The following is a 24,613-nucleotide window of genomic DNA, read 5'->3' on the forward strand; positions in this document are numbered from 1 at the left end:
CAGTTAGCGTAATGGCTATGTCGCTGGACTCCCACGTAGTCGACTGTGGTTCGAGTCCCGGACCCGGTGGCTTAAACACACACTGGGCGCATGTGCGTGCATGCCCAAGATCCCGAGAGGAGAATGGAGGAGAAGGGAGTGCGGCGTGGCCATCCCCCCTGGGAGGGGATTTCTCGCTTTCTCTCTCTTTGTCTCTCTGTCTGGCGAGCGCACGCACCCTATAGTGAAAAACCTCTCAAAAAAAGAAGAAAGAAAAGAATTATTTTTTTTAAGAGAGATTCTTTCTATAGAGTACATGTGTTTCCCGGAGAGACAGAGAGAGACAGAAATCACCCCTCCAGGGGGCATGCCACGCCACCATCCCTTCTCCTCTTGGGATTTTGGCCATGTGCACACACACACCTAATGTGAGTTTCAAGCCTCTGGGTCTGGGAATCAAACTATGGTTGACCATGTGGGAGTCCAGTGACGTAGCTGCTACACCATCTGCTGATCCCCAGAATCAGTTTTAAAGTATGTAACTTGTTAAAAATATGGTATCATTTTAAAAAATTGCCAGAGGGTGTGTGGATTTGTCAGAGAGAAACAGAGAGGGAGAGAGAAGGCACACCCCAATAGGGCATGGTCATGCTGCGATTCCCTCTCCTCCGTCTCTCTGTGCTGTGAAGACTTCTGGTGTGCATGCATACACATGCCAAGGAATTTGGACCACAGTTGGTCATGTGCGACCCAGCTCCTTTAATCACTAAGCTACAGGGCTAGCTCAGTATGATGCTTTGAGTTACCTTCAGCTACATATAACTTTTATTATTGATCATTCAACACAATAATATGAATAAAATATGAAAGGCTATTGCACTCAGAAGAAGCTAAGGAATCAGGGTGTTTACAAAAGACTAAACTTATGAAAGATTAAAGGATGACTGATTTTTCTCCTCAAAGTGCAGCTCAGAAGACTTTAAAAATTTAAAATTCCTCCCTAAATTTTTAAACAGATTTCTCCAAATTAAATATGTAAACACATCATAAATAGAAGAAAACCCTGGTCTATTAAATCAAGATTTCATACAATCTCATAAATAGAAGAAAACCCTGGTCTATTAAAAGAAGATTTCATACATTTTAAAAGAACCTCAAAATTTAATTGACTTTTAAAACTATGGATATATTTCAAAATAACTCCTTATGCTTCTCTGAATTAACTAGCTTCCAGTTTGATTACTATTTTTTGTTGTTGCCTTTTGGGTTTTTCCCATTGGGTGCGTGTGCTTGCCAGAGACAGAGAGACAGTGAAGGGATGTGAGAAATCACTCCCCCCAGGGTATGGCCATGCCACAATCCCTTCTCTGGGATTTTTGGGCATGTATGCACACATGCCTGGTGTGAACTTCAAGCCACCAGGCCTGGGACTCAAATCTGAGTTGATCATGTGGAAGTCCAGCACCTTAACCACCACGCCACCTGCTGGTCCCATTATTACTTCCTAATTCTGCAGCAGAAGTGTGGTTGGGGCAGGTCAGATTGGCCGGCTCATACCTGTAAAGCTATGATCCTTACAACAATAAATGCAGTAACAATAATTTACATGTGTTGTTATTTAGTAGACTGCACTCTGATGCTTTATGCATATTAGTTTATTCAGTCTACACAACCATTTTATGAGATAGGACTTTTATTTTTTTTAAACACACAATCTAGTAATTCCATTTCTTTCTTTTTTAAAATTGTATTTGAGTTTATTTATTTATTTATTTATTTATTTATTTATTTATTTATTTATTTATTTAAATTTGACCAGAGAGGGACAGAGTAAGAAAGAGAGAGAGGGGGAAAGTGAGAAAGCAAGCCACCAGGTCTGGGACTCCAACTGTGGTCAGCCACGTGGGAATCCAGTGCCCCTAACCACCATAATGCCTGCCATCCCTGAGACCAGACTTTTATTTCCATTTTATAGATGATGAAATTGAGGTACAAAGAAATTAAGCAATATATATATATATGTGTTCCCATGGCTAGTGTAGAGTTGGGATTTGAACCCAGATGGCCTAATTTTTTTTTTATGATCTTTGAAATTAAAGTGAGTGGAGAGGCACTATCTTCATGAATTGGTATATATCATTACAAATACTGTTCTTTCCCTTGAAAGATGAAAAATGAGTAAGCAAATGTTTCACTTATAAATGAAGAGTCAGGTGAGTGTTCATTTTACAATAACATATTGATTCAATATAAATGTTTTAAAAGTTGTGACTTTTTTGTGACACTACTGAATCCTTTTATCAGGTTGGTCAACTTTGGTTAGTCTTAGTGATGTCACTGTAAGTTTTATAAAACTGAAAAACTGTGTCCTAAATCATTCATACTTATCTTGGGTGACTGATCTTTAATGCTTGTGATCCAGAATGATCTTTCATGTTGAAGAAGGAAAATGTTCTTGGGAAAAAGAATTGACAATTTTAACTCTATACTTTTAGGTAATATGAACATAAACCATCTAATTAGAAATTATTAGCATCCATATTGATTTTAAGAGTTTCCAAATAGTTTCAGGTTTACAACAAGTATGAACATTTGGAGGGAAAAACAGTGCAATGTTTTTGTTTTTATTTTTATTTATTTATTTATTTATTTTGAGTTCAGGATTATATATATTACAGTTTGCCTTGTTATAATACACTTGTTGCTTTATGATAAAAATAACTCAGGGACATGGAATTCAAGCTAATTTGCATAACTGTCACAAGAAGAAAGCATGAAATGCATTACGAAAATAAGTATTTTCATTTAATATCAGAATCTCAAAACAACTTTAGATCTTGGCCTTGTTTAAAAAAAGTTTAGTTAAACACTAAGCTAGCTAAATAACCTTTTCGAAAGGTTTAAACACAATTGATAAAGAAAATACTTTCCCTCTGATCTTAGTCTCACGTAAGTGGAAGAGGTGGGGGAAAATTTCTTTAGCAGCATATGTGGCTAAATCCATCAACCACCTTGAATCATAATGTCTATTATTGACTCCATTAAAAATAATTGGGCTGGGACCAGCATTTGGCATAATGGCTATGTTGCTGGATTCCCATGTAGTTGACTGTGGTTTGAGTCCTGGACTTGGTGGCTTAATCTTGCACTGGGGGCATGTGCGTGCATGCATGCCCAAGATCCCAAAAGGAGAATGGAGGAGAAGGGATTGTAGTATGGCCATCCCCCCTTGGGGGGTGATTCCTTGCTTTCTGTCTCTCTGTCTCTCTTTGTCTTTCTGGAGAGCACACATGCCCTATGGCAAAAACCTCTTCTAAATAAATAAATAAAAATAATTTGGCAAATATACAAAGTTACTCATTTCAGAAAAGAAAAGACAATTTTAGGGTTATAGGAGGTAAAATATTTTTTGAAAGCCTTCAAAAACTTTTAACCATGGGAACCAGCAGTTAGCGTAATGGCTATGTCACTGGACTCCCACGTAGTCGACCGCAGTTCGCGTCCCAGACCTGGTGGCTTAAAACTCACGCCCGGAGCATGTTGTGCGTGCCCAAGATCCTGAGAGGAGAATGGAGGAGAAGGGATTGCAGCGTGACCATCCCCCCTGGGGGGGATTTCTCACTTTCTGTCTCTATGTCTCTCTCTGTCTGTCTGGCGAGCGCACGCGCCCTATAGCGAAAATCTCTCCAAAAAACAAACAAACAAACAAAAAAAACTTTTAACCATTAAAATAAAGGAAACAGATCCCAAAATGGATACTGTACTTCAGCTGTGAAATATTGGTTTCCTTGACCCAAAATGAAGATTTTCTGCTGAGACTTCCCCCTCCAGACTCATTTCTAGTGGGTAGGGATAGTTCTGTGTCTCTTTCTCTCCATTTCTGTCTATCTCTTGCTGTCTCGCTGTGTCTCCCTGTGACTTTCAATTTAAAAAAAAATTTTTTTTTTAAGGAAAGTGTTCTCTGGGCTCTCAAGCCTCTCCTTTATTGTGCTAATTGGTGCCTTTCCTCATTTCATTTAGGAAAGGCACAAATCAAGCCAGGCCTATCCTGAGATGGATACCGTACTTCAGCTGTGAAATATTGGTTTCACACGGCATGCATGCCACGCAGTTTTTATTTTTGCTTTTTAAAATTATAATCTTATGGTTTTTAAATCCTCTTTTTTTTTTCTTTCTTCATTTTCATTTTTTTTCTTTTTTTTCCTCTTCTTAATTCTTTTACTTTTTTCTTTGTCTCTATTCATTTTCTGATCAGCCTCTATGCACTAAGTGTCTAGACAGGTCCAAATGAACAGTTTCCAATCATCTGAATGTGATTAGGGTCAGAATATTCCTCTCTTCACCTTGAATCTGATGTACAAAGAGTGAAAATGGAACAGAAGAAAGATCGAAGATCACCTCCTTTTGCTCGTCTCTGAACGCTCAGATTGAATTTCAAGAATTAGGAAGAAATGCATCTTTCATCAGATGACTAGAAATCACTGCAGGATCACAAGAAATATGGGAAAGCAAGACAATACCTCTCTTCCAAGGGAAAAGAATCACAGCTCTTCATCCTCAGACAGTACAATGAAATTCATGGAAACGTCTGATGAGGATTTTAGAATATTTATACTGACAAAGCTAATAGAGATGGAAGAGAGGAGAGACAATGAACTGCAGAAGAGGCAGGAGAAAGGAAATGATGAGTTCTAGGAGGTGAGGAAATTCTTGCAAGATCTAAAAGAGGAAATACACACTCTAAAAACGAATCAAATGGAGCTGTTAGAGATGAAGGCTACAATTCAGAAAGTAAAAATCTATTAAAGCAGACTAGATCATACATAAAATCAAATCTCAGATGTGGAAGATAGAATTGCTGGCCTAGAAAAATCCACCATGAAGACTGAGAAAATGGCCAAAAAGAAAAAAAAATGAGACTAATTTATGAGAAATACTAGATATCATCAAATATCCAAACATCCAGATACTTGTATCCCAGAAGGCAAAGAGACTCATAAGGGCATTGATGATGTATTCCATGAAATCCTTCAAGAAAATTTTCCAAACCTAGAGAGGCACTCAAAAATCCAGTTCCAAGAAATACAAAGGACCCCAAATAGAATCAACCCAAGAAGATCTTCTCTAAGACACATTATAGCCAGATCGACCAAAACCATAGACAAAAACTTGCCATTTCCCAAGTCGTCATGTTCTGTTACCAATACATGATCTTCATAACCTTCAATTTCTACTGGCGTGAACTGGTCCAAGTTATACTGTGCAAAAGCAGGGACTGCTCCTTCCCCGAGAAGATTATCATTATTAAGCAGTAACCGAACATCATTAAACACCAGCAGGGGCGTGGATGATGAATTTTGCTGCTCCATGCACCTTCTCTTCATCAGACAACTGTTCCTCCAGATCTGCCATCTTCCTTTTTCTGTTTTTGTTTTTGCTTTTAAACATAGAATAGGCTCAGCCTGATGGCACTGTCAGTAGCAAACTGAACTGCAGTGCTGGAAGCCACATGGCCAGTCACAGGTTTTGTACACTGGGTCTGCCTGAAAACCCTCTGGGTAAAACACACATGCCCAAGATCCCAAAGAACTGGAGTTCTGGGGAAGGAAGCCCACACTATGACAAGACTCTGCTAAGTGTGCTTCTCTTGGTCTCTATCTTTGCAGTACACATACACCTGCTATCATGAATAAAATAAACTTTAAAAAGTGTGAACCAGTGATGAAGTTGGGGCCAGCAGGTGGCGTGGTGGTTAAAGGTGCTGGACTCCCACATGGTCGACCGCAGTTCAAGTCCTAGACCTGGCGGCTTGCTTTCTTGCTTTCCCTCTCTGTCTCTCTCTGAGAGATAGAACTGGAAAATAATAATAGTAAATAAAGTTAAATAAAATAATTCTAGGGACCAGCAGTTAGCGTAATGGCTATGTTGCTGAACTCCCACATAGCCAACCACGGTTCAAGTCCTGGACCCGGTGGCTTAAACTCACGCAGGGCATGTGTGCGTGCGTGCCCAAGATCCTGAGAGGAGAAGGGATTGTGGTGTGGCCATCCTCCCTGGGGGGTGATTTCTCACTTTCTATCGCTCTGTCTCTCTCTATCTGTCTGGTGAGTGCATGTGCCCTATAGCAAAAACCTCTCCAAATAATAATAATAATAATTCTAAAAAAAACCCAAAAAACCAAAACCAGTGATGAAGTTTAAAAATGCACATCCTCCTCACCACCATCCACCAACCCTATTCTGAAATGAAGAATAAGATAGGGTTTGGTCAATCAGGTGGTGTGGTGGTTAAGGCAACTGGATCTCTCATGTCCAATTGTGTGGTTCAAGTCCTGGACCCAGAGGCTTGAAAAACATGCCAGATATGTGTGCATGCATGCCCAAAATCCCAAGAGGAGACCAGAGGAGAAGGTACTGCAATGTGGCCATCCTACCCACCCCCCAGGGTGATTTCTCACTTTCCCTTTCTGTCTCTCTCCACCCATGTACCCTATGGCAAAGGAAAAAAAAAAAAAAAGAGGAAGAGGAGGAGGAGGAGAAGAAGAAGGAGACAGGGTTAACTTTGTTCGCGGTTGCAAATTAGCAACATTTCAGAAATCCTTTCTGACCCATTTGTTAAGCCTCGCCATAAATAAAAGATTATTTAGAGAAGTTGCTGAACATTACATTTCTGTTTTGAAGCCCCAGAAGAAATGAGAAACGACAACACTAAATATTTAAGGAAAAAATAGGACCAGCAGATGTCATGGAGATTAAGGTTGCTGAATTCCACACAGCTGTCTGCACGGTTCAAGTCCCAGAACCAGCAACTTGAAAAATACCCCAGGCGTGTGTATGTGTGTCCATGTGTGTGCGCACGCATGCATGCGTGTGTGTGTGTGCCCAAAATCCTGAGAGGAGAATGGAGGAGAAGGGATTATGGCACTGCATCAACCCTGAGGAGTGCTCCGTCACTTTTCTTCTCTCTCCCTGTTTCTTTGTCTCTGGTGAGCACATGTACCCTATAGCAAAAAAATATTTAAAAAATCTCATTAATAGATGAATAGTTAACAAAAGCACTGTATATCTATGTTATGGAATAAAACTTATTAAAAATATTGAAGTAAATCTATGTACACAGACATCTGTCCATCCTACATTAAGTGAAAAAAATAAAGCTCCAGATTAATACATGTGAAATAATTTAGCTAGTATAAATAAGTATTATAAAATATATAATACATAAATGCTATAAATGTATATGTAATGTTATAATTAATGTCTTTTTTTTTTTGAGAGAGAATTTTGCTATAAGGTGCATGTGTTTGCTGGAGAGACAGAGATAGAAAGGAAGAAATCGCCCCTCAAGGGGGATAGCCAGGCTGCAATCTCTTCTCCTCTACTCTCCTCCTGGGATTCTGGGGATGCAGGCACATGCACCTGGCATGAGAAATCATGCCTTTTGTCTCTGTCTCTCTGGCCTATAGCAAAAACTTCTCTTAAAAAAAAAAAGTGGTTGGGAGGAACAGATAACTTTCTATCTTTTACTTTGTGTGCATTTTTTGTACTGTTTTATTTTGGTAATTACTATTCAAATTTTTGTTTTATAATGAGCAAGTCTTACATTCAAAAGTTTAAAAAATCTAGATAAGGAGAAATTCCCTGTGGTGTTATCTAACAGTAGAATGAGTTATATAACAAATCATGTTCTGTAGAAGGAATTAAAGAGTAGATATATGATATTGACTAAGGGTAGAGAGAACTGATTTTCAGTAAATAAAAATTCTAACATTCACTTTTTTCCTCTTCAGAAAGCTACTCTTTTACAAGATCCCCTGTATGCTAGTGTACTCAGTACTGCTACTGGAAGTCAAAAGCCATATAGGTAAGGAGTAATGATATGATACATTGCATGGGGGCTGTTCCTCTCCTCGCTGCCTCTCCTAACTGTGTTTTATGTGCAGCTGACTGTAGCTATTTTTTTCTTTTCTTTTTAAGTTTTGCTATAGGGTGCATGCACTTGCTGGAGGGAGAGAGAGAAAGAGAGAGAGAGAGAGAGAGAGAGAGAGAGAGAGAGAGAAATTACCGCCAAAGGAAGATAACCATGCTGCAATCCCTTCTCTGCTCTCCTCTTGGGATTTCTTGGTACACATGCACGCGTGCCCAGTGTGATTTTCCAAGCTGCCAGGTCCGGACTGGAATCAAGCTGTCATCCATGTGGGATCCAGCTGCCTTAACCTCCATGTCACCTACTGGCCCACTATCACTTTTCTAAGCTCATTTGTGAAAACTTACTCCTGTTGTGTTTAGAGACACTTATTGTGTGCTAAGTACATTCATTAAGTATCCAAATGGCATGATTGGAGAGGTATTATCATAATCCCCATTCTACAAATGAGAAAACTGAGGCACGTTAAGGCTCTGTAACTTGTCCATGGTGTATTTACCTAGCTATGATTCTGACCTCTGCCCTCATCCTCATAATCATAATTCTCTTCTGCTTGCCATTGGTGAACTTGGAATGATCATTTTTTCCCAGAAAGTCTTAATTTTGAGGATAATAAAAAAGGCTCATTCACTGGACAGAAGAAGATCCTATGTTTTTTTTTTTTTTTTTTTTTTTTTAAAAAAGAAGGGCAGAGTGGGCAAGAACCAGCATCCCACGTCGTAGTATTAGGATAAAGGGTTTCTGGAGTAGGTGGTAAAGATGTTTTTACATCAAGTCAGAAATTTTAAGAATCCATCAACCTCCGCAGAACATGAAATAGCCTTCCTGCTGTTACTTTGCTTTCTGAATCATTAGTTGTGTGTGCTTGAACAGTTTATTCAACTTCTCTGATTTCCCATACGAGTGAGTAATTTGCAGCTCAGTCCTCTCAGAGGGATCCAGCTCAGTGAACAGTCCCCACGCCACAGCCTGACACAGTCGGTTGCCAGTTGAGCACAAGTTGTTATGACTGAGCATGATGGGAAATGGAAATTGTATCTAAAATTTTACTCAAGTTCTAAGAATCAGCCAAGGGGCCAGAATGCAGACATGAATGTCTGCAATGGAGTGAAACAGGATTAGCATGGTACCTGAAGTGTGAAAACACTGCAGCGGGATGGGGCTGCAATCGTTAAGGGAAAGATCTAGAGAGAAGTACTAGTCTTTTCAGATTATCCAATTTTTCCTGAAGATACATGGTTCAGGGATGAGAGATCATTTCTGGAGGTTCTCTGACCATAGCATGAAATGAATTCCATGATGGACAAGAATTCAAAGTGGAAAAGTGAGTCCTTTCTCCAGCGAGTCTGATCTCATCAGGGAGAACCGCTCAGTGGGCACCTATAGTCAGCTTTCTTACACAGGCTCCTCTACCTTTTTGTCAAAGAGTAGGCTGGGACCAGCAGTTGGCATAATGGCTATGTCGCTGGACTCCCATGTAGTCGACTGTGGTTCGAGTCCCGGACCCGGTGACTTAAACTCATGTTGGGCATGTGTGTGTGTGCGTGCCCAAGATCCCGAGAGGAGAATGGAGGAGAAGGGGTTGTGGTGTGGCCATCCCTGCTGGGGGATGATTTCTCGCTTTCTGTCTCTCTGTTGAGTGCACACGCCCTATAGCAAAAAACCTCTCTCCCCCCAAAAAAAAAATAGAGAGAGAGCAGGCCTCAGGCTCAGAACAGGGCATGTTTGCTTAGAATTTGTGTTGTTTTCATGCTAATTTTACAGTCACTAGTTATTCATGCCAAGAGATATGGATTTTCTGGATAAAATAGTGTTATAAAGCTTTCTTTATAACTACTTCCATAAAAAAAAATGAGTGGATTGAAAGAAAAATATTAAGCACATAATATTACCTATGAATTATGGTAAATGGTATGAAAGGGGGACAGAAGTCTGCCAGGGACAATGAGAATACTCCTGATGTGGGATTAGCTTCAGTAAAGACATGTGCAGAAAGTACATTTGGGGAATAGTAGTTCGATTTGTGGGGAACAAAGCTCTCTACTGATGGGTAATAAGGATAGAGGTACAAAACTCTGTTAAAATTCCATAAATAGGGAAGTTTTACAAACCCGTCAACAATCATTGATACTCTTAAGCTGCTGTTTTTTTAATTATTTTTTAACATGGGAAATTTTCTTGTATTTTTCTAGATCTGAGGAGAAAATTAAGCACTTCAGTCAACTTAAATCTGAACTTTTTCTTAAAGACAATACTTTGAGAAAGACACTTTATTTAATTACGGAACTTAAAGTAGCAGCCCAGAAAAACTTCATTCTGAAAAGGCTTTTCTGGAAAATAGGTATTTTGCTTTATTTTTAAACTTTAAAACTTGTTTTACCTGTTTATCAAATACAAGCAGAAATTAAAAGATAAATAATGGCTTGTAATTTGATGCTATACTTCAAAATGTTAATTTACCTTAATGGAGTCACTTCTTAACGTGAATATTTGAGATGTAATGAAAGATGCTGCTTGTTGGGGGACATGGGAAGGAAGGGGAGCAGAAACAAAAAATAGCTTACTTGAGTTAGATTGGTGGAGTCAAAGGAAGATTTCAGAAGGAAAGTTTTTGGCATGAGAGGTGTATTAGTACAGAGAATAAGATGGGAAAGTGGATTTTAAGAAGTTCTATTGCGCATGTTCCTCTATAATAAAAATATAATTTAAAAATATTATATATTTTTTAATTACCAGAGAGTGTGCTCACCAGAAAGAAAGAGAGAGAAAGCAGTCCCTCACAGGATGTGGTCATGCCACAAACCTTTTTCTTCCATTTCTCCATCCCATCAAGATCATGGGCACATACAAATACATGTGTGCCCACACATACATCTCGTGGTTTTTTTTGGAGAGATTTTCACTGTAGGGCGCGTGCGCTCGCCAGACAGACAGAGAGAGACATAGAGACAGAAAGCGAGAAATCACCCCCCAGGGGGGATGGTCACGCCGCAATCCCTTCTCCTCCACTCTCCTCTCGGGATCTTGGACACGCACACACATGCGCCCGGCGTGAGTTTTAAGCCACCGGGTCCGGGACACAAACCGCGGTCGACTACGTGGGAGTCCAGTGACATAGCCATTACGCTAACTGCTGGTTCCCGATCTCGTGTGTTTTTTAAACTGCTGGGGCCAGGACCCAAACTGTGGTCAGCCATGTGGGATTTGGCTCCCCGTGCACAGTGATTAACTGCTGTACTGTGGGGTAGCCCCTTAAAAATTGCTTTTGGGGGCTGGCAGGTGGCATGGAGGTTAAGGGTGCTGGACTCCCACATGGCCGACCGCAGTTTGAGTCCTGGGCCTGGTGGCTTGCTTTCTTACTTTCTCTCTCTCTCATCTCTCTCTCTCTCCCCCTGACTCTGTCCCTCTGTGGTCAAATTAAAATAAGTAAATTAATTAAAAAGTTGCTTTTGCATGGCCAGCAAGTGGCATGGTGGTTAAGGTGCTGAGCTCCCAATGACTGACCACAGTTTGAGGCTCTGACTTAGCAGCTTGAAAATCATGCTGGGCACATGTGGTGTGTGCTCAAAATCCTGATAGGAGATTGGAGAAGTAGGGGTTGCAGTGCGGACATCACCCCTGGGGGGAAATTTCTCCTTTTTCCCCGCTCTCTGTCCCTCTCGGGTGGATATACACACTCAATGACAAAACCCTAAAAAAAAAGTAATAAAAAATTACTTTTGAGTGTAGCACTAGTATTTCTAAAACGTCACCCCCTGGAAAGTCAAAGCAGCCTAGTTCTCACTCAGTAAGGTACAATTCAGGTAAAGGTGTTAGGAAGCCCAGGTGAGTATTGGTGTGTGCTAATAAGGTGCAGGTAAGGGGGGGGGGTGAGCCAAGCTCATGCTGGTGGCTGTGGCTGCGTTCTATTTTGGTTATGACCTGTGGTTGCACACAAAGCTGCTCCAGTTGACTGAGCAGCTGGGAAGTGTACAGCTTCCAACCATACAAAACAGTCAAGGCTGGGGCCAGCAGATAGTGTAGAGGTTATGTTGCTGGACTTCCACATGGCCAATTACAGTTCAAGTCCCAGACCTGGTGGCTTGAAAATCACTCTGGGCATGTGTGCATGCGTGCGCAAGATCCTGGGAGGAGAATAGAGGACAAGGGATTGTGGCATGACCATCCCCCTGGGAGGGTATTTCTCACTTTCCCTCTCTAACTCTGTCTCTTTGTCTTTCTTTGATGAGCACACACACGCATCCTAAAGCAAAAACCTCTTATAAAAAGATAGTCAAGGCCATTTGTAGATGCTCCATATGTATGGTGACCATCCATTCTGGTTTGACCAAACTAGAACCAGAACGTTCTATGACAGTTTGCCTGGGACTGAGGAGGTTCCCGGGACATGGGGCTTTCAAATGTTCAATGTGAGCTAGGCTGATTTCAAACAAATCAGGGTGGCTGATCATCCTAATTAGAGGGCATATTAGCTATAGAGAATAATATGTCAAATGTCCCACATCACTGAGACATAGGTAAGGATGATGTAGTGCTGCTGAGTCTAAAAGAGTTGGTACTAAGCTATCCCATAGCACAGCAGTTAAGTTCTGCATATAGAAAGCTGGATCCTGGGGCCTGCAGGTAGCGTGGTGGTTAAGAGCGCTGGACTCCCTCATGGTTGACCTCAGTTCGAGTCCTGGACCCGGAAGCTTGCTTTCTTACATCTTTCTCTCTCTGGCCAAATTGAAATAAATAAATAAATAAAGTTAAATAAAATAATTTGAAAAAAAAGAAAGAAAGAAAGAAAGAAATTGGATTTCCACATGGCTGACTGAAGTTTAAATTTGAATCCTGGCCCCAGTGGCTTGAAAAACATACCGGCCACATATATATGTATGCTCAAGATCTTGATGGGAAGGGAAATGAAGGAAAAAGGTTTATGGGGTTGCTTTCTCTCTCTCTCTCTCTCTCTCTCTCTGGCTAGAGCATGTGCTCTTTGGCAATTAGAATAAAACAAATGGGTGTTACTAGATAAATACTCCATCCAAGGTTCTTTTGACTCTAGAACCTCAGAAAATTGTGAAAAATGCAGGGACAGGAATCAAGATGACCAAACAAGTTGATTATAAAGATGAAAATGGAGGGGGCAGCAGGTGGCGAAGTGGTTAAGGCATTAGATTCCCACATGGCCAACAATGGTCCAAGTCCTAGACCTGGTAGCTTGCTTTCTGACTTTTCCCCTCTCTCTCTGTCTCTGTCTCTCTCTGGGGAGTACACTTGCCCTATAGCAAATTTAAAATATAATAATAATAATAATAACAAAAAAATTCTTTTAAAAAAAGATGGAAATGGAATTCATATGGAAACACTACGCAAGTTGGAATTATCCTCCACTGTAGTAAACCTCTGCAGCTCATCCCACAGATGGCATCAATTTAATCTGTAACCCTGCTCGTGTGAGCTTGCTTGTTCAAAAACCTTCTGTGGCTCTCCTTAGTAAATTAAAGACAAATACTTTGGCTTTGGCATTGAAGGCCCTATGCTAATGACTTCTGTCATGGATTCAGACAGACCTGGCCCTTATTTTGGTGGTAGTGGTGGTTTATGAGGAAGGGGCCCTCATTTGTATAGGGCAGATGCTGGAAGAACTGATCCAGCTGCAGATGCTCATGGAGAAGGCACAGTGCTTTGGGGGAGAGTGAACTCTAACAGGAGTGGACAAACCAAGTATCACGGTCTTTCAGCATGTGGGTCTGTTACATGCAGACACCTGTACAAAGATTTGATACCAAGAAGATCTGCTTGTTTAGCCTGTGGGAAAAAGGTCTTCATGGGATATGAGGTCTGGGGCAGGGAGCAAAGACTGGAAGGTTGTTCATGAATAAAGCCAGAAGTTGGGAGAGAACTGGGGAAGGTCTTAAAAGTGCCCAGAGAAGAAATCCACTTTGACAAACTGAACACAACCAGGGATTGGATTTAAAACCGATGTCTAGGTAGGAGAACTGAAGTCCCACCTAAGGGTCAGAAGGGTGTCGACTCTGAACACCAGAGTGTTTGTCTGGAAGTTATTTAAGCGTCTCCGATCTTTAAACTGGCCCAATGCAGACTATGGAGCAAAAGAAGGATGCAGAGAAAGAGATAAAGAAGTTAGGTCTAACATCCCCGACCCTCCACTTTATCTATATCGGTTTATTTATTTATTTTTAGGATTTTGTCATAGTGTGTGTGTGCACTTGCTGGAGAGAGATAGAGAAAAAGAACGTGAAAAATCACACTTCAGGTGGGATAGACACACCTCAGTCCCTTCTCCTCCATACTTCTGTTGGAATTTTGGCATGTATGCACATGTGCCAGCATGATTTCCAAAGCGCAGGCTCCAGGACTTGAACCAGCTGTGGGGGAGTCCGGCACCTTAAACACCACACTACCTGCTGGTCCCCCTGTTTTCTCTTTCAACTCTGTCCTCTAAAGTCTTGAGCCATGTTGGATGACTTGAACGTTGCCCTTTCTAGTCCCCATTCTTTCCCCTGCTGTTTGCTTTCTTTAGAATACTTCTACTTTTTCCTGTTAAAATGCTGGGCACTGGGACCATAGTTTAATGTTTATGTTGCTGAACTCCCACGTAGTTGACCGCAGTTCAAGTCCTGGACCCAGTGGCTTAAACTCAAGCTGGGTATGTGTGCGTGCGTGCCCAAGATGCCGAGAGGAGAATGGAGGAGAAGGGATTGTGGTGTGGCCATCCTCCCTGGGGGGTGATTTTTCTCTTTCTATCTCTCTGTCTCTCTCAATCTTTCTGGTGAGCACACGCACCCTATAGCAAAAACCTCTCCAAAAAAAGAAATTAAAATGCTGGACACTGTTCTTGAGCCAGTCTTCAAGGCACAGATCAAATACCATTTTCTGCCTTTCCTTTCATCCTCATTGAGGAACTTTGGTATCTTCCTCCTTTTGATCTTCTATAGCAATTCTGTGCCACAGAACTCTCTTTGATGTTTTATTATCTGCACTGTTCAACACGGACGACACTAGCTACATGTGGCAATTAAACACTTACATGTGCCTAGTGACTAACAAAGTGAAAGCATAACTTTATGCGATTGTAATTAAATGTAAAGAGTCACTGGTGGCCAGTGGCTACTGTTTCGGACAGTACAATTGTATGGTATCTGTCCTAGCATTTCCTCTTTTTTTTTTTGAGAGAGATTTTTGCTATAGGGCTTATGTGCTCACTGGAGAGACAGTGAGATAGAGAGATAGAAAACAAGAAATCCCCCCCTGGGGGTGTTATAATAATAACCTAGCCAATTTAGTAGAATAGAGTTTTAATAGAGCAAATCTTAACACAATTTAAATTGGACAGTTATCCCCAGACTTCCAGACCAATCTGGCCAGCCTTGTGGTCAACTTGGTACTTAAGTCGGTAGAACAGGAAAGTGACGTGTTCAGAAAGAGAAAGTGTCATACAAAAAACATAAATGAGGGAGTGAGGTAGAGAAATTATTGGTTACAGCTGGAGTGTAGGCTGCATAAACAGCCTAAAAGGTGGGCTTTCTGTGATTGACTGAAGTGCGGCTAGTGTGATTGGCTGTAACTTAGTAACCAGCTAGAGAAAAACAGCCTACCATGCACAATTTCAATTTATCCATAGGAATACAAGTGTGGGAGTACAACAGCCACTTTAGGTTGGAATAGTTTGGTTTAACGAGGGATGACCATACCACGATCCCTTCGGGAGATTCTCCTCTTGGGATTTTGGGCACGCACACACGCATGTGCGCCCAGCTAAGTTTTAAGCCACCAGGTCCAGGTCTTGAACAGTGTTCAACTATGTGGGAGTCGAGTGACATAACCATGACCCCATCTGCTGGTCCCAGCACTTCCTCTTTAAGGATTCAACATTTATACTTGCCTAATTTGGGTGAGGAATGCATTAGAAATGCAAATGTGGTTAAGCCACAATTCTTACCCTTAACAATTAGTACAGATATTCTCTCTTTTACTGTAGTCACTGGTACTTTTTAAATTTGCTATAAGCTTCCGTAAGTAGTCTCATGTCTTACTCATCTTTGTCTTCTACCTCAGGTCTAACGCAAAGCATGCATATACCAGGTTCTGTAAGCTATTTATATTGAATTGTGAATTTATTCTCTTGTGAAAAACTAACTTGATCAGAAATCTAGGAATAAAACACTCATGATCTATGGTATACTTGAAAATGTTGCAGCCATTCTTTAATGTCCTTAGCCAAATGAACATAGATCTAATGCAATGGCCAGGAATTAAAGATCCAGGTGAGTGGAGAGACAGACAACAGGCACAAAGGTAGTCTCTCTCTCTGGGCCTTCCCACACCTCAGTGGAGTGAACACCGGCCCTCCCCGACACCCTGCCATCAAAACTGGGCAGCCTTGTGGTGTCTCTCTCGAATTGCAATCCAAATTAGTCTGAATTTACACAGATGAGTGTGTCTGACTAATGGGAGCACTGCACTCTGCCTGGCCTGGGGGGTGATTTCTTGCTTTCTGTCTCTCTGTCTCTGTCTTTCTGGGGAGTGGCCGCGCCCTATAGCAAAAACCTCTCAAAAAAAAAAAAAAAAAAAAAAAAAGAAGCATCTCTAATGTTTGGTTTCTGGGTGAGAGAATGGAAAAATTATACATAGAGATATTTACTTCTCTCCTATTTATTTACTTATTTATTTTTAATAATTATATACTTTAATTATTTATTTATTATAATTTGACCAGAGAGAGATAGAGACAGGCAGAGAGAGAGAGAAGGGAAGTGAGAATGCAAGCTGCCAGGTCCAGGACGAACCATGGTAAGCCATGTGGTAGTACAGTGCCTTAAATATATACATATATATATATATTTTTTCTTTTTTAAATGATTTTTCTTTCAAAATTTTATCCCATTAAAAATTATAAGAACAATTTTCCTTTGTTTTTTGTTTTGTTTGTTTTCATTTTTCTGATTATTGCCAGTGGATACATGGGCTCATCAGAGAGAGAAAAAAAAAGCACCTTCCAATGACCACACCTCAATCTTTTCCTCTTCATTTCTCTTCATTCATTCTCTCCTTTCTGTCAGAGTTTTAGGCATACACACATACATGCCTGGTATATTTTTCAGGCTGATGGTGCGGGGATTTGAAATATGGTTGGCCATATGAGATCTGGCTCCGTTATCTGCTCACCTATAGGCTGGCCCTCCGTGAGATAGTTTTCTTTTTCTGAGTTGTCAAAAGGTGCATACACTTGCCAGAGACAGACACAGGCAGATAGAGGGAGGGAGCACCTTGCAATGGGGCATGGTCATGCCACAATCTTCTCCATTCTCCATTCCATTGAGCCTCCATTTTGAAGCCATCAGAGCCAGTATTTGAACTGTAGTCAGCTATGCGGGATCTAATTCCTTTAACCACTAGGCTATGGGGATGACCCGGTAACTCTATTTTCACTTTTTTGAGGATCTGTCACACCATTTTCCACAGCAGCAGTGCCATTTATAGTCCCATCAACAGGGTACAAGGGTTCCAGTTCCTCCACATCCTTTCTAACACCTGTTATTTACTGTAGCTATCCTAAGGGGTATGAGGTGCTATGCCACTGTAGTTTTGATTTCCCTAAAGGTTAGTGATGTTGAGCATCTTTTCATGTGCTTATTGGTCATTTGTATATCTTCTTCTTTTTTTTCACATACATTTATATATCTTTGCAGAAAATTACTGAGGCATAACTTACATATAATAAAATGCACCCATATTTAAGGGTACAGTATGAAGAGTCTTACAAATGTATATTTCTACTCCCTGAATCAAGCAGTTTTGCCTGTCTTAGTTTTCCACTTACAGGGAAATGTGTACTCTTTACTCTTTGGTGTCTGACTTCTTTTGGCAATATATTTTTGAGATTCTTCCATGTTGTTGCAAGTAGGCGGATGACATCTTGTGAGTGAAAAGTCTTGAACTATCGAGCAGGTGGGAGATACTAATAACTGATATTTACTAAGCATTTAGGATATGCAAAGCACTGGTCAAGCTTTACCAATACTATCGTATGTAGCCCTAATAGTAACTTCATGAGGCAATATTATTAACTTCAATTTGGAGCTAAAGAAACGGAGTCTCAGGCAATATGAATAATATGCCACATGTCATACAGCTAATCAGTGGCCGAGGTGGGCTTTGAACTCAAACTCTGACTCCCAAGTTGGTGTATAAAACTGCTGTGCCATGTTAATTTATCAAGCTCTGGGTAAGCCCAAGCCATTTCGAGAGTCTCTGGTAAAATCCTGTACTTCCTCTTTTCTCTTTCTCCATCACCAATCCCAGCCAGTTCCATGCCGTATCACCAAAATAAAGGCACACATATACTTGCTTAAACAAAGAGTCTAAATTATCGCTAGTAAACAAACGTTCTGGGAAGAAAATGAGCACAGAACAGAAATGATAAGCAATTGCATTACATTTCTCATTAGTACCAGCTTGCCTGCTTTCATAAACCAATGCTTGTGTTCATGCTCGATTTATCTCATGAAACTGGATAGGAGCATACAAAAGTGGGCCTCAAAGCTCACAGTTAGGGTTTCTTTAGAGAGAAAGGGCCTTCTGCATTTCTAGTGCATTACCAGAAGTGTTACTATTGTTCAACACCATTTTCATAGGCTATGCTAGCGCTGTACATTTGCTTTTGTGTAAGTAAACATTTCAAATGAGAACTTTCCTACCCACTCTTTTATTTTATTCTATAAAGGTCAAATTACTTTGGAAAGGCAGGAATTCTAGCTCCTCTTTCCAAGGTGACTGAATGACTTCCTGCAATGATACACCTACTTCTGATGATGTCAGTATTAATGGTCCCTCCAGGCCTCAGTGGCATCTCCCAGCATCAGTCACTTGCTCTGGCTCTGTCAACCAGGACAGTGGGCTCCTGGTTGTAAGTAAAAGGATGTTTCAACTTGGGCTATGCTGGTAATAATGAGAGATATTATAGTTCGTTTCTCATCTAATCAAAGAACACACAATTTCTTCATACTCTCATTATATAAGAATAGAGCGTTAACAGCTGACACCTTCATTATCCTCTTGCCTTCACAGACCAGTGACCTTTTCTATTTCCTAGTGAACAAACTTCATGAGTATTTGCCGGAGTCTAGCGACAAGAATGCACTTCAAAATAAACGCCAAAGGGCTGATGAGTTGGTGTAAGTACTAACTAGATAATCATAGATGTTTCCCCTGGGATGTTAAAGATAAACAGAAGGCACTGGACAAAAAATATTATCTGCTGTGTTAATAATAAATGGTGCTGCAAGTTTTACTTTACATGATTTTTAAAAAGAACATTCATTTTGTTCTAATTTTGATAGAAGGATATACAAGAAACTATTGGGTCACTGGAAAAGTTTTTCTGTGGAAAAATGCTTCATGACTTTTCTAGTGACCCCATAGCGATACTGGTTACTGCAAACAGGGGGTGATGGGTGTCTGGAGGAGAGATAGCTTTCACTGGATTCCCTTTTCTACCTTGGACATTTCGAGGCAAATATTACCTGTTTGGAAAAATTGAAATTGTTAAAACAATTTAGAATAAGTAGTGTACGACTATCCTAAAAATGGGAAAATATTCATACAAAAAAAGAATATGAGAGTGACTTGGTTGCAACATTCAGCTGTTAATTCATTCAATGAACAAATGGTTGTGATCACAAAGGAGGCCATCCGCCAATGCTGACAGTTTCAGGGATAGCCTTTCTTTCCTGTAGTTTGTTATTTTTTTCTATATGAATATCTGAAAGAAATGCTATCAAGGCTTACTACTTTTGTGGAATTCTGAACTCCTGAACAAATCATTTCATGTCCATGCTTTTGTTCTCTCTGTTTTCTAGGGCATGCATTGAAATTATACAGACCCTAGGACTGATGTTCAGAGAAACAGAAACCGAGTCATCACGCCTGAACACATTGGCAGCTAAGAAGTAAGGTCTTCTAAAGGATATTGAGATCTTGAAGTTGCATCTCATTAACTATTCTTGTTTTGTCTTCCGAAACTCATAACTCTCTAACTTCTCTGTTCAACCTGCTTGTAAATATATTGAACTCTTTTTTGGTCTCCCCACTTCCTTCTGCGATGAACAGATTAATTGGCACATGCTTTGTTCTCTCTGTCTCACTGGATTATTAAGGGTACAAAGATTTCCTTAGCACAATTTTATCTTTTGTCCTAGGTTAGTGAACTTGAAAAAAGACTAAATGATTCACGGTACACTAAAAGCCAGGGGGTCTTGGTCGGAATTTTCCATAGAATCCTTATATCTACACAACAGGAAAATTACATCACGAAGATAGTCCTCACTTACTCTACAGTGGTGTGATCTTGGTGGGTTTATTGTGCAATAGAGTGAGTTGTTTAATTAAGGTACTCTAAAATATGTGACCCCGAGAAGATAGGAATGTGTATTTCTCACCTGATGATCCAGAGTCGATAGGCAAACCTTCCTCCACAAGGTTCTCTGGGGACTTGGGTTTCTTGCCTTTGATTAGTCTGCCATCTTCAGCCCCACACTCTTTGTCCTCGTGGTTGAAGCTTGCTGACCTTCATGCCTTTATCACACCCTGTGGGAAGCAGAAAGAGAAGCAGAGGGTAAACAAATGGCCTTTGTAGGCGAGTCATAAAACACTTCTGCTCACATTCTATTGGTGAGAACTTTAGACACACAGCCCTACTTAACCGCGAGAGAGGCTGGAGAATGTGTCTGTAGCCAGGCCGCTGTGTGCCTTGCTAAGCTTTGGACGGTGGTGAGGACATGTGTTATAAGAACAGAAGAATGTATAGTGGGGGCAACAGTAGTCTTTGCTACAGAAAGAATGCGTTTGCAGTTCTGCGTATTTATCTGCTTGATTTTTGTAGTTTATTTATTCCATGACTGAGAGACAGAGAGAGAGAGAGAGCACTCCCACCAGGGTCTTGATGCCATGATCCAATATTAGCTTTAGCCAGCCAGGGTCATGGGCACATGTATGCATGGCATACTCTGAGAGGTCTCCAGATGTGAACTGGCAACCCTCCTGTGTGGACCTGCCTCCCAGAGCATCATGTCTTATTGCTGTGCCATTATCTGGCCCCTTGCTTTACTTCTTTTTTAATTTAAAAATTTTTAAACTTTGTTAGAGGTTGTGTGTGCTCACCAGAGAAAGAGAGAAAAGAAATGTAAGGAAACACCTCCTGGGTGGGGTTTGGGGGAGGGCATGGTCATGCTGCAGTCCCTTCTCCACGTCTCCCTCCTTTAGGAATTATGGGTACACATGCACACGTGCCTGGTATGTTTTTCAGGCCACCAGGTCTGGGACTTGTATGTCATTGGCCATGTGGGATCCAGCTGTCTTAACCACCATGCCACTGACCGGCTCACTGACTTTAATTTGTATTTATAGACTATGAGTTACATCTTTAGGTAATGTTCTAGCAAAAATCTTAATTTTTCTACTTTCATTGATTATTTAAATTTACCAATTAGAAGGTAGAAGAGGGATGAGGGCCATAGACTCTAAATCACTCAAGCCAGGAGGAGGAATAAGAGCCTTTAGTGGGACCAGCAGATGGTGTAATGGTTATGTTGCTGGACTCACACATAGTTGACCGTGGTTTGAGTCCCAGATCACACGGTTTAAACTCATGGCAGGCACGTGTGTATGCATGCCCAAGATCCCAAGAGGAGAATGAAGGAGAAGAGATTGCGGCATGACCATCCCCCTGGGGGGTGATTTCTCACTTTCTGTCTCTCTGGTGAGTGCACATGCCCTATAGCAAAAGTCTCTCTTAAAAAAGAAAAAAAAGAGCCTTTAGCATATTTTTACAGCCTATTTATTAGAGACTTTAAAAAATAAATTTTATTAAAAATTAAGAGTTATCAATATTTCTTAATCTGTTATGTGCTGACGGGGCTGTGTGTCACATCATGCTTTGGAGCAGGGTGTGTAGGGGCCATATAGTAAAAAATTTTGTCTTTTCAGAGACTACACAGTCTCTGCTGTAACTACCCAACTCTGCCAGTGGAGCATGTAAGCAGCCACTGACAGTACGTTAATGAATAGGCATAGCTGCATTCCAATAAAGCTTTATTTACAAAAACAAGCTGAGATCTGGATTTGACCTACAGGCCATAGTTTCCTGACCCTGCTGCTTTGGTTTGAATGTGTCCCCAAATAAACACACCAACAAAACCAAAACCTTGCTTTACAGCAAAGAAAGCACACTCTGTGATTTACTCTGCATACTTCTTTAGACAGTTGGCATTACTGCCACTTCTCCAATCTCTAAGACGAGATTCAACACTATTTCTGCTATGTCTCTCTCGTCTCCCACACTGAAATGAATGCTAAATCTTACTCTTTTTTCCCTCTTCTTTTGGCCTCTACCTTTCTCTAACCAAATTGGAAAAATATCACCCTTACTTTTCTTGTAAAATGTTGCTTTTGATTTCCCTGTTTTGACTTGGTTTGACCACATCAGTCCTACTTTATCAAGTCTTGTTTCCTGATATGACTAATTGCTTTCATGTCCTTTGATATATATATATATATATATATATATATATATATTAAATTGCTATAGTAGAATCTGGTTGTTATTCAAATTTCTCAGTCAATTTTGATATGCATAGGGTCAAGTTACGTTACCCATAGTATTAACGAGTACAGCAAATATCTAATATAATGGTACAAGTCTTCCATTGCTGTGTGACAAATCACCACAAACGTAGTGGCTCAAAACAATAAACATTATTTTACAGCATCTGTGAATCAGGAATTTGGGGATAGCTTAACTAGATCCTATGCTCAGGGTCTCATTAGGCTTTAATCAGGGTATCATGTGGGACTTCAGTCTCATCTAAAGCTTGGTGTTCTCTTCTAAGCTCATATGAGTGGTTGTTGGTGGAACTAATTTCCTTATGGCTAGAGAACTCACGGGGGCTTGTTTCATGACAAGAGAATATCTCTGAGTTCAGGGAAGACCTTGGCTCTCTGTTAGAGTTCACCTGATTAGGTCAGGTCTGCCCAGGATAATCTGCTTTCAATTAACTCAAGACTCAACTAATTAGGGGCCTTTATTATGTTTACACAATACCTTCACCATTTCCATCTAAGACAACAACATCACAAGAGTGAGAGTCTAACGTAATTACAGGTCCTGCTTCTACTTCAGGGAAAGGGATCACAGAGGTTAGTATACGAGGAAAGCAGGATCTTGGAGGCCATAATCAGAATTCTGCCTACCACAATAACAGACAGGGACTTATGAGAATATAAGTTTGCCCTTCAAAGTCTTTATTTTAAAAGAAATTGTAGGGACCAGTGGGTGGTGTAGTGGTTAAGGCACTGGACTCCCACGTGGCCGACCACAGTTTGAGTCCCAGACCTGGCGATTTGAATCTCACACTGGGTGCGTGCATGTCCAAAATCCCGAGAGGAGAATGGAGGGGAAGGGATTGTGGAATGGCCATCCCCCCCAGGGGGAAATTTCTCACTTTCTCTGGTGAGTACACGAACCCTATAGCATAAATCTCCCTCTCAAAAAAAAAAAAAAAAAAAAGAAAAAGAAAAAAATTATAATACATTCAAGATAAGTGCATAAGGAACAATAACAATCTAAACAACAAAACTATAAACTATTGGGACAATTTTAAAATTGTGTTTATTTATTTATTTAGACAGTCTTGATATGTCACCATCCTCTACCTCAGTCTCCCAAGTAGTTGAGAATATAGGTGTACATGACTTTGCTCAGCTGAGACTTTTTTTTTTAAGTTTCGTTTATCTCATGAGAGAGAGAGAGAAAGAGAAAGAGAGAGAACTGACGTGGGCTTGTCAGCTGTGGTCTATTCCCAGCCTTCCAGCCAGCCAGGATCATGGGTACACCCATAGGCACCCACAGCATGTTCAGGCTGACCAGGGATCTGAACGGTGGGCCTTCTCGTATGTCTCCAGATTCGCACGGCAGCACTCTACCACTTGCTCCGCTGTGGCTGGGACAATTTTGGAGGCCATGATGACAACGCTCTAATAAGTCTCTATTTACAGGATGAAAGTACGATTTTTTTTTTTTGAAAGTACGATTTTGTTTTAAATTCATTCTATGTATTTTGGTCTAGTGGATTTTAAATTAAGTGAATTGGCAGAAGGGGTGGATTTCAAATTAAATTCTACTTGAGCAAATAAAAAAGCAGTCATTCATTTCAGCATTTTCCTCTTTTATCCGTTTCATAAATGGAGATTTTATTAGTTCAACCCACTTTGCTGTTTCTTCTTGAAATGTGCCATATCCCTTCATGTTTTAGTATTATTAGGGTTGAATTCATATATTGTCACAGTAAGTGACCCAGAATTTGAGCATTCCCTATTATAGCCTTAGATATATAATACTTTGAAAAGTAGCTGTTACTGAAAATAAAGGCCTGTAATTAGCAAAAACAATGAATAGGATGTCAATTCAAACTTAGTATCAGGAGAAGTCTGATTCTGAAAGAGTCTTCTAAAGGTAAGACTGGGCATTTTAACTAAACCATTAGTAAATATCCTATAAGATATATCCTGCTGTTTTTTTTTTTGTTTGTTTTTTGTTTTTTTGAGAGGTTTTCGCTATAGGGCGTGTGCCCTCGCCAGACAGACAGAGAGAGACATAGACACAAAAAGCGAGAAATCACCCGCCCCCACCCCGTGTGTGCATGTC

At 40.5% G+C, this 24,613-nt stretch overlaps 1 protein-coding gene across 1 annotated transcript in view; it reads left to right on the forward strand.

Annotated features, from left to right (window-relative positions):
- Positions 1–24,613, forward strand: part of CUNH12orf56 (chromosome unknown C12orf56 homolog) — a 111,160-nt gene that overhangs the window by 70,534 nt on the left and 16,013 nt on the right. Inside the window, 4 exon segments of the mRNA XM_027774058.1 lie at positions 7,769–7,842; positions 10,098–10,240; positions 18,980–19,088; positions 19,773–19,862. Coding sequence (XP_027629859.1) covers positions 7,769–7,842; positions 10,098–10,240; positions 18,980–19,088; positions 19,773–19,862 — 416 coding nt within the window.

This window comes from Tupaia chinensis, unplaced genomic scaffold (genome assembly GCF_000334495.1).
Source record: "Tupaia chinensis unplaced genomic scaffold, TupChi_1.0 Scaffold000395_1, whole genome shotgun sequence".
NCBI lineage: Eukaryota > Metazoa > Chordata > Mammalia > Scandentia > Tupaiidae > Tupaia > Tupaia belangeri.